At 41.9% G+C, this 10377-nt stretch overlaps 1 protein-coding gene across 1 annotated transcript in view; it reads left to right on the top strand.

Moving 5' to 3' along the window:
* The window catches only part of PANX1 (pannexin 1), a 57765-nt gene extending 49115 nt beyond the window's left edge, over positions 1-8650 (top strand). Inside the window, exons 4-5 of the mRNA XM_004385551.2 lie at positions 2140-2801; positions 3373-8650. Coding sequence (XP_004385608.1) covers positions 2140-2801; positions 3373-3452 — 742 coding nt within the window. The 3' untranslated portion in view covers positions 3453-8650. The remainder of the gene's footprint in view (positions 1-2139; positions 2802-3372) is intronic.
* Positions 8651-10377: the final 1727 nt, after the last annotated feature.

Here is a 10377-nt window from a genome sequence, read left to right as displayed (position 1 = left end):
AAGAGCATCCAAACACCTTGAGGGACTGGGGCTGAGAGCTGGGGAACATTGTCTCAGGGAACACCTAAGTCAGTTGGCATAATAAACTACACGACAATAAAGAACAGTGATGAATCTGTGAAACATCTCACAATAGGTATAAATCTGAAGGGCATTATGCTGAGTCATGTAAATCAGTCACAAAAGGACAAATACTGTATGAGACCACTATTATAAAAACCCAAGAAAAGGTTTACACGCAGAAAACAATCTTTGATGGTTATGAGGAAGGGGAGAGTGGGGAGGGGAAATCACTAACTAGATAGTAGACAAGTGTTAACTTCAGTGAAGGGAAAGACAACACACAATATAGGGGAAGTCAGCACAGTTTGACCAAGGCAAAGTCATAGAAGCTTCATAGACACATCCAAACACCTTGAAGGGCTAAGTTACTGGGGCTGAGGGCTGGGGACCATGGTCTCAGGGAACATCTAGGTCGATTGGCATAACGTAGTTCGTAAAGAAAGTGTTCTACATCCTACTTTGGTGAGTAGCACCTAGGGTCTTAAAAGCTTGTGAGCAGCCATCTGAGATACATCTCAAAGACACAAAGAAAATATTAGTCCAATGGACCACAGGAACCACAGCCTCCCCAGCCTGAGCCCAGAAGAACTAGATGGTGCCTGTTTACCGTCACCGACCACTCTGACAGGGATCACAATAGAGGGTCCCTGACAGAGCAGGAGAAAAATACAGACCAGAACTTAAATTCACACACAGAAAAAGACCAGACTTACTGGTCTGACGGAGATGGGAGGAACCCCCAAGACTGTGGCCCCTGGACACCCTGTTAACTCAGAACTGAAGCCATTCCTGAGGTCCGTCTTTCAGCCAAAAATTAGACGGGCCTTTAAAACAAAAATAGCACACTTGAGGAACGAGCTTCTTAGTTCAATCAAGTATATGAGACCAAATGGGCAACACCTGCCCAAAAGCAAAGAAGAGAAGGCAGGAAGGGACAGGAAAACTGGGCAAGTGGACACAGAGAACCCAGGGTGGAAAGGGAAAGGGGAAAGTTTTGACACATTGCAGGAATTGCAACCAATGTCACAAAACAATTTTTGTATAAATTTTTGAATGAAAAATTAATTTGCACTATAAACTTCTACCTAAAACACCATAAAATTAAAAAAAAAAAAGTGGATGAGCCAAGACCTCCACCACATCTGTCTGGTCCTAGACCTGTGCACACACCCACTGAGCTGTCTGCCTCCCACCCCTCACCTGGAGGAGGCCAGTATGTTTTCTAGTTGGGCCCAGAAATTCTTCACTACCTTGTTCTGCACAATTTAATAGAAAATTGTTACTTAAAGCTTCAGAATAGGAGCTATCAAATTTATTTAACAAAGCACTTAACATTTACCAAGTGTCAGGCACTGTTCTAAGAATTTACATGTATTAATTCATTTAAATAACTGTTGTTGTTAGGTGCCATAGAGTTGTCTCTGGCTCGTGGAGGCCTTACGTAAAACAGAATGAAACATCATCTGGTCCTGCGTCATCCCCACAGTCGCCACCATGTTCGAGTCCATTGTTGTGGCTGTTGTGCCAATCCGTCTCACCCATGCCTTCATTGACCCTCTACTTCACTAAACATGTTGTCCTCCCCTGCTGGTTGATCCCTCCTGGTGACATGTCCAAAGCAGTCAAGTTCCATGATGTTCTTTGTGATCCATAAGGTTTTCGTTGGCTAATTTTCGGAAGTACATTTCCAGACCTTCCTAGTCTGTCTTATTCTGGAAGCTCCGCTGAAACCTGTCCACCCTGGCTGACCCAGCTGGTATTTGAAATACTGGTGGCATAGCTTCCAGCATCATAGCAACACACAAGCCACCATGATACAACAAACTGACAGATGGGTAGTGATTTAATTAACTAGACCTTCTAAAATATTAATGGGAAAAGTGGTTTATTATTGCTTTTCTTTCTGTTTTTGTTTCTTTTTTTCTTTTTTAACCTGATTTTATTCTCTAGTACTCTAATGAAGTGGAAGGGAGGCCTTTGAGATTTTTATTGTCATATTGTTGAATGGGTTTATGCTTTTAATATGTGATGGTTTTGGTGAGGGTTTGAATTATTTTTATTTGTTTCCTTTTTTAGTTTGTGGGAGATACCTGAAAGCCACTTCAAGTACCCCATTGTGGAGCAGTATTTGAAGACAAAGAAGAACTCTAATAATTTAATAGTGAAGTACCTCAGTTGCCGGGTGCTAACACTCACAATTACACTGTTAGCGTGTATCTACCTGGGCTATTACTTCAGCCTCTCCTCACTCTCGGATGAGTTTGTCTGCAGCATCAAGTCAGGGATCCTGAAGAATGACAGCACTGTCCCGGATCAGTTCCAGTGCAAACTCATCGCAGTGGGCATCTTCCAGCTGCTCAGCTTCATTAACCTGGCAGTTTATGCTCTGCTGGCTCCTGTCCTTATCTACACGCTGTTTGTTCCATTCCGACAGAAGACAGATGTTCTCAAAGTATATGAGATCCTGCCCACATTTGATATTCTGCGTTTCAAGTCTGAAGGGTACAATGACTTGAGCCTATACAATCTTTTCCTGGAAGAGAATATAAGTGAACTCAAGTCATACAAGTGTCTTAAGATACTGGAAAATATCAAAAGCAGTGGTCAGGGAGTTGACCCGATGGTACTCCTGACTAACCTTGGCATGATCAAGATGGATGTTGTCGACAGCAAAACTCCCCAGCCTGCTCCAAGCGCAGTGGCAAGGGAGCAGGAAAACCAGATGGCCGAGCTCCAAGGTAGGGTTAGCCCTGCAGGCAGAGGCTGAGGGGGCCCATCGAGTGCCATTACAGCCGCATTTTAGGAATGATTGAGAATCTTTACCCTACCTGCCATTGTTAAACCATTTTCGTAGAGTGGTCTTAGGTGAAATCCTTGCATATTGGGAGAGGGGAAGAGAGTTGGTGTTGCCCCATATTTCCAAAGAAGGAAAGTGTCTGTGCTTTTTCTGATTGTGCTCCCTTACTTCTCATTCACTCTTGGTCTCATCTGTGCCTCTTGCTCAAGCAGTCCTGCTTGTGGTCCCTCTCGCTTATTTTTGTCTTGTCTTACTGGCTTTTCTCTCTGTAATGCTAATCCCCTTTTCTGTCTTTCTCTGACTGTCTCTTTCAAAACTAACTGAAAGTTTATTGATTTAATTGTTGCCTTGAAATAATTTCACCATGCTTTGAAATTTGGCTCTGAAACAAAACATGGTAAAGCAAAGAATATAATACAGATTTATCTCAGAATAGTTGATTAGTGCTGATAGTTCCTGCTGTGTGCAGATGTACACTTCTGTCATAAATGACTTGTTTTCAATTTTGACAGATTTGAACGTACCCAGTGAAAAGAATGCAAATAATGGAGAGGCCAATGTCCGGCAGAGACTTATGGATTCTTCTTGCTGATTTTTTTTCCCTTGAACTTCAGACCTGTGATTTCTGTGACATGGGATTTGTTTTGGCTGAAGCACCTTGGTCACGTTCACAGTGGTTCGCAGTGAATGGTTCTTGGTAGGGACACTGAGCATGTCTGAGTCCCTGATGAAAATGATGGCCAAAAGAATATTGTGAAGAATAGTTCATCAGCTTCCTACAAGAAGCAAGTCATAGCTAAGTAAACCACAGCAAGAGTGTGTGTGTGTATATATATACATATATATGTGTGTGTATATGTATATCCTCCCCAAATGAAAAGTGGAAGGAATAGTCAAAATAAAAGGGTAGTAGTCCTTTGCAAGTTGTGGAGAAACGCCCTTCTTACAGATGGTGGTGACAAAACCCAGAGCTACTAGAAAGCAAGGACTTTGGGAGATTTTTTTGTTTTGTTTTATGAAATAATAGTAAACAGATCAGGATATAATTAAATATGAAACTCCATGTGCCCTTAATAACTGTTGGATGAGAAAAACATTGACTGGCTAACCGTGGACTGTAGGTCAGCTTGCTCTTGGCAGTGACCTAAATTGAGAGTAATGCAGATGCCAGGGTTCTCATATACTCAGGCTCTTGTTTTGCTATTACTTGCCAGCCTTGGCTAATTGAAATCCTCTGACCACTGTTTGTTGGGCTCTGCTCTGAAGGGCAGCAGGCCAAAGTACTTATTTGCTTGAAAGATTTATAGATAGAGTCTAAAAGAGATTCTGTTCATACAACTGTGATGTTAATACCAGGAAATCTAAACATACAGAACAGGTTAAATCAATCGCTCTCAAAGGGGTATTGACAGTGCTTTCCTCTGTTGTCAGAGGCATTTGAAATGGAACTTAAGCACATTAACAGAACATGGGGATGTTCAAAGTGAGAGACATTTTTGCCTAATACGATCAAAGCACATAAATGATATCTACCCTTTGGTGTGCTTAGAGCCAGAACAGCTTAGCAGGTTATTTCATTTGTATTTAAACACAACTTTTTAACATTCGTTTTAATTTATTCAGACAGTGTCAGAATTGAGACCCTTTGCAAGGAACATTTTAGCATTGATGGAGAATTATAGAATAAATACAAAAATGGTGGTGGATAAGATAAACCAAGGCTTCTTTTTCTTTTTTTAAATATTTTAAAGCCAGCTCAGGGTATGTTAAAAACCTTTCCCAATTCTGACCTTGTAAATATATCTTAACTACGTTTACAGTTTATACAAAATTATTTAAAATTACATCTATGGACTTTCCATTTTTATTCTTAAAAAATTAATACATTGCTAACGTGAGTAATCCTCAGGAACCTCAAAGTTTACTTTTGACTCTTTGGGACAGTTGTTTACCTAGTCTAATTACCATTTTATGAAGAACAAAAAGTATATATGCTGATGTCTGCCTTTCAGAACATTTAGAAAAACAGATTTTATTTTTGCTTTTGTGACAGTTTCTGAGGGAAAGCTGATGATAAATATCAAAGATGCAATCAGTGTTTTAAATTATTCTCTATAACATGATATTTATTACTATTGAATTATAATGTGACTTTGAAATGGCAGTAACAAAAATAATTGATTTTGCTACATGTTTTTATCACTGTATCTGAGATTTTCCATCACAGTTCTCTACACTGGTCTCATAAAATCTGAAAGATTTATGAAATGTGTTTTTCTAGAATGTGACCTTTTTAAAAAACAAAAAACAAAAACATCTTTTCTATGCATTACCTTTAATTTGTATTGTGAAGTGGTAAAAATAGGTACATTATTTTAGGAGATCAGGAGCTCTCTAAGCCCCATCATGTGTAATCCTTTTATCTGGGTCAGTATAATCGGAATCCTTGACCTCTGCCCAGTTCATTTTTCCATTCCCACCCTTGGAGCTCCAGTAGGGTCTGTGATGTCCCAGACATCCCACTAGTCACTAGCTATGCAGATATGAACACAGCAGTTCCCCATCTTTGAGGAGTTGAGAGTGTAGTAGAAGGCAGTGGAGACGGAGGCAGGTGTTAAGAGGTAAAAAAGTAGTTAAGTAAAAGCCCTGCGAGAAAACTCCAAGCAAATATTCTGTGTTCCTGGGAGGCGCCATACTGTTTTTTCTTTCTCTCATAGTTTCTGTAGCTTATGGTTTTGAGAGTCTAGTTACAGTTTTTCTCAGAGGCAGATAATCTTCTTAAGGTTCTTTAGCCACAAATCCTCCAGATGGAAGCTTGGGCAAAGCAATAGCATAGACACTGATTTTGAACAGCAAGAGCTCCAGTTGCCTTTATGCATTACCTTGCAGAGGGTGGGGAGGGCAAGCCAGTGGGATATGGTGGAGTTGCCGATGAACAGCATTAGTGGCTCTGAAAGGCTGACAGAGATGCCTGGCCATACAGTTTGAGAAAAAAAAAAGTCTTATTAGGAAAGTTAACTCTTCCATCCACTGTGAGTTGCTGGCTTGAAGGGACTTCTTTTGAGGAGCCAGTTTCCTGCGGGGGAGGAGTCATTCACTGCCTTGTAAAAAGAAACAAACTGATCCTAAAGGGCCACCTCAGGATTTGTTTCTGGCTCACGTCTCCCTAGCAAAGCTAAACCAGACTCATGATGAGTGTTAGACAGCTGGGAATCGAGCAGATCCTTCTGAAAGCAGTACTCCAGCTGCATATTTAATTTACCAAGGGACAAGCAGAGACCCTCTCTCTAATGTAGAGGTTCTTAAACTTTTGGGAGGTCACAGACTCCCTTGAGACTCCTTTAAAAGTGATGATGGACCTACTCATCAGATACATGACATTTTAAATGCACCTTCAGAGGTTGTTACAGCCCCTGCATCCTGGTTGAGAAGCTGTGCTCTACTGGCTGAAGGCCATACCCCCCTCAGAGAAAGGGGGCTCCCTTTGCCCTTGTGAAAGCTACTCCTTCCAACAATAAGACTCAGCTGTAAGTATGCTTAGCGAAGTCATGTTTCCATACTTTTGAGTGAACTGTACCTTTTGAGTAATGGCCTTCATTCTCCAGAGTCAGATGGAACAAGGTCAACATGAGAGTGGGCAGCAGCGGCCTTGGATGGTCAGGCAGCCTGCATTAACTGCTGTCCTCTCCCCAGCCACAAGTCATTGTCTCCTTCCAGATTCAAATAATGGCCCCTGGCCAGCCTCACTGGAATGTGGGAGGGTAGCCATTACATTTGTAAAATGCTTCGTCGTATTATTTTGTACTATGAGAAAGCTAGAAACTTCGAAGTGCATGGTGGGTGTTGTTGGTTTATGTCTTCATTTGTAGAAATTACCTGTTTATTGAGTATCCTCTCCTACCTGGGAGCATGGCACTGTGGTCCTTGCTCTGGTGAAAATTAGTTCAGCTCTTAAAGGAGAATTGTTTTACACCTTTTTAAATGGATTCATTGCTTAGTTTATTTATCTTATTGCCCAAACCAGTTGCCCTTGGATCCACTGCAACTCGTGGCTACCCTATGTATGTCAGAGTAGAAGTGTGCTCCATTGGATTTTTTCAGTGGCTCATTTTTCAGAAGTAGATCACCAAGCCTTTCTTTCAAGGTACGTCTGGATGGACTCGAACTTCCAACCTTTCGGTTAGCAGCCAAGTTCATTAACCCTTTGCATCACCCGGGGACTCCGTATTGCCAGTCTGGGGTAAATAGAAGATCAAAAAAGATGGGATTTTATATCCACTGCTTTATCACAAGCTCCTAAAACAGACTGGCGTGTAATAGCCACTCTGTAAATATTTGTTGAATTAATGAATTAGCAAGCAAACCATTAAGATAAAGCCTATTTTGTTGGCAACTGTGATTTGATTTTAGAAGACAAATGGTCCTCTGCAGGGGAGGGGAGGCTCAGTTAGCTACTTGGTAGAGAGAGGAATGTTTCTGTAAATGAGTAGTTTTCTACATAGAAGAAGCAATAGGCTTTAGCTTTTTATTATGCAGTAAGTCGTGACTATGTTCCAAGTTTAATACAGGTTCAGTGTTGACTGGCAATGATTAGGGAAATTCAAGTTTCGAAGGTATCTAGTCTTGGTAATTTTACATCCTCTTGAAAAGGGATGTTTATTGAAATGAGCTATTACCAGTAATTGAGGTTTCATCTGAGGGCAGTGAGATTAAATAGTTCCTTTTGGGCAATCATTGGCATTTTGGCCCTACTTTTCACAAGTGAAACCCTTTTAAAAGATTGACAAAGATAGTATCGTGTCATGTGGAATGTAATAGATGTTAATTTGAGAATGGTTTGCCCTGTTGCTTTAAATGAAATGTACTTCTGGGTTCTTCTGTGAAAATACTGTGTCACTTAAAGCATGAAGCTTGGTTGGTAATGATTTGTGAAGAGTATAAAAGTTTCCCATGCTTTTTGAGTGTTTTTTCTCTGCCCACAAGGGGAGGAACATCCTTGTAGAATTCTGCAGTGTTAGGAGTGTTGCCTACGGAAAAACGGAAACCATTAGCTCCTGTTTAACAAGTTGGCTTTTCTAAAAGTGCCATCATTACAGTTTAATGGTGTTCTTTAAATGGTGCTCTAGGTGGAATTGAAGCTCTTTTTAATGACTGAATTTCTTCAAAAACTTTTAAAGAAAAATATACTTGTTCTTTTTGCCGTGCCATTTTGAAAGAATGTGCCAACGTGAGGAGAATAACTTAAAAAATTAAGACTGTCTTGGTTTCTGTTCCACAGAGATCCAAAAATGAGAATGAATCATGGTGCTGGAAAATGTTCCATTACAAAGCACAAGAATCTTGAAAGCTCTGCATTTTGGTGGTTCCCACTAGTAGATTTCGTATTTCTCAAATAAGTCACTTGGCCACTCTGCATTCCCATTTAAACAGGGATGAACTGCTGAAAACTAAGGCTGCTGTGTCTGTAGATAAAGGTGAAAACAGTGTTTTAGTTCTACACAGTGTGTCCACTTAAATAAAACTTCTCTGAGTAATGAAAAATGTGTGTTCATCTTTCTTGCCTGCACTTCAAAGAGTCATTTCATGGAAAATTAACAGAAGATGAGCCCGGAAGTGTCTGGCGGCTCATTTTTTTCTGCTTGATACATAAAATTCAGTAGGCTCCATGCTACTTGAAAAATCCAGCTGGCGGTATCTAAAGGAATAAAGTCCTTGATTAAGGGTCCACAGATTCTGGAATTTCTAAAGCACAAATCACATGCTTTCTGATTGGGGATTGTTTGCTGGACTTGGGGAGGAAGGAAGAGGGACTGTATACTGCTAAACATAGAGTTGGCCTGCCCACCTCTGTCAAAAGGGAGACTCCTTTGCACAATGGGCAATTAACTCGATTTACTGTTGTGATTAAATCAGAGCCATGTAAAATCTTAGTACAGCATCTGGCACTTAAGTACTTCGTAAATGCTAGCTGCTATTATTATCACCTCCTCCTGCTCCCCAACTGTTCTCCAGGTGGCACCCCCAGGAGCCTTGGATATTGTATTAGTTTTCTACTGCTCCTCACCAAATTACTGCAAACTTAGCAGTTTACCAGATTACCGTAAATTTAGCAGTTTACACACATTTACTCTATTACGGTTTTCATGGGTCAGGAGTACAGGCATAGCTTAGCTAGGTCCTCTGCTCAGGATCTTACAGGCTGTAGTCAAGGTGTGGACCAGGTTGCATTCTCACCTGGAGGCTCGACTGGGGAAGAATCTGCTTCCAAGCTCCCTCAGGTTGTTGGCAGAATCGTTTCCTTGTGGTTGCATGACTGAGGGCCCGGCTTTTTGCTGTTAGCTAGATGCTGCCCTTGGCTTCTAGAAACCACCCACCTTCCTTGTCCTGTGAGCTTCTCCAGCATGACCACTTATTTTATCAAGCCTGCAAGGAGAGTCTCCAACCTCAAGGAAGTCCCAGTCCCCCTTTTAAGGGCTTTTACCTGATTAAGTCAGGCCACTATTCAAAAGTCAGCTCCTGCATCACCCACTGGAACCTCTCTGTGACCTCCCTCCTCCGCTTGTCCTGATTTGGATGTTCCTACTGGGCTTATAATTACGCATTGCTTCAGGGCTTAGCGCACTGCAGTATTGTGATGGCGGCTTTGTCTCCTTGACAGCCATGGAGGCCCTTGAAGGCAAGGGTGGTACCTTACTTGTCCCTGACCCCCCAGCACCTGGCACAGAGGCTGACACGCCAGACACTAAGGAATTTTTTATACCCTTCGTATCCCTATGAATACCTTCTGAAAATGCCTCAGTTTGGATGAAAGCATCAGATGAGAAGTGAACTGTCCCCCAGGCTGGTTACTACTCTCCACCACTGCTCACTCCATTTTGCTCCATTCAGGGTGGCCAAGTACAATGTATCCTCCATTTTCTCCTGTTGTAGTGAGTGAGGGCATAACTGGGGTCTCTCTGAATCACTTCTCAGTGACTTCCCTGGCTGGTGGTTTCTCTACACTCACTGCTAATTTACGTCTGAGTAGCCCCCTGTCACTTTCTAAGGGTTGTAATACACATCACCTTCCTTGAACCCATCCTGTGAAGCAGTTGATTTGAACCTATTGATTTGTAACAGCAGTGCCACTGTAGGAAGAGGAGAACGATGAAGCCTTTTCTGTTCATGATTTGTGCCCAGTTTATTCTATGATGGCCACTCCACCCCCAACCACCCCCCGGGGGTGAGGGCAGGGGAGTAGGGAGAGAAGCAGAGTTGGAGGCTGCTGACCCTGAGCTGACCGACCACTCTCCCCGCTTCCTGTTAAGGCTGGATTAGATCACACACACACACTGTGGAGTTGATTCTGACTCATGGCGACTCCATGTGTGTCAGAGCTGTGCTTCATATAGGGTTTTCAATGGCTGATTTTTCAGAAGTAGATCACCAGGCCTTTCTTCTAAGGTGCCTCTGGGTGGACTTGAACCTCCAACCTTTCAGTTAGTAGCTGAGCACAATAACTGTTTGCACCACCCAGA

Source organism: Trichechus manatus, unplaced genomic scaffold (genome assembly GCF_000243295.1).
Source record: "Trichechus manatus latirostris isolate Lorelei unplaced genomic scaffold, TriManLat1.0 scaffold00141, whole genome shotgun sequence".
In the NCBI taxonomy this organism is placed as follows: Eukaryota; Metazoa; Chordata; class Mammalia; order Sirenia; family Trichechidae; genus Trichechus; species Trichechus manatus.
Note: the sequence above shows the minus strand (reverse complement) of the source record. Positions and strands in the feature narration are given on the sequence as shown.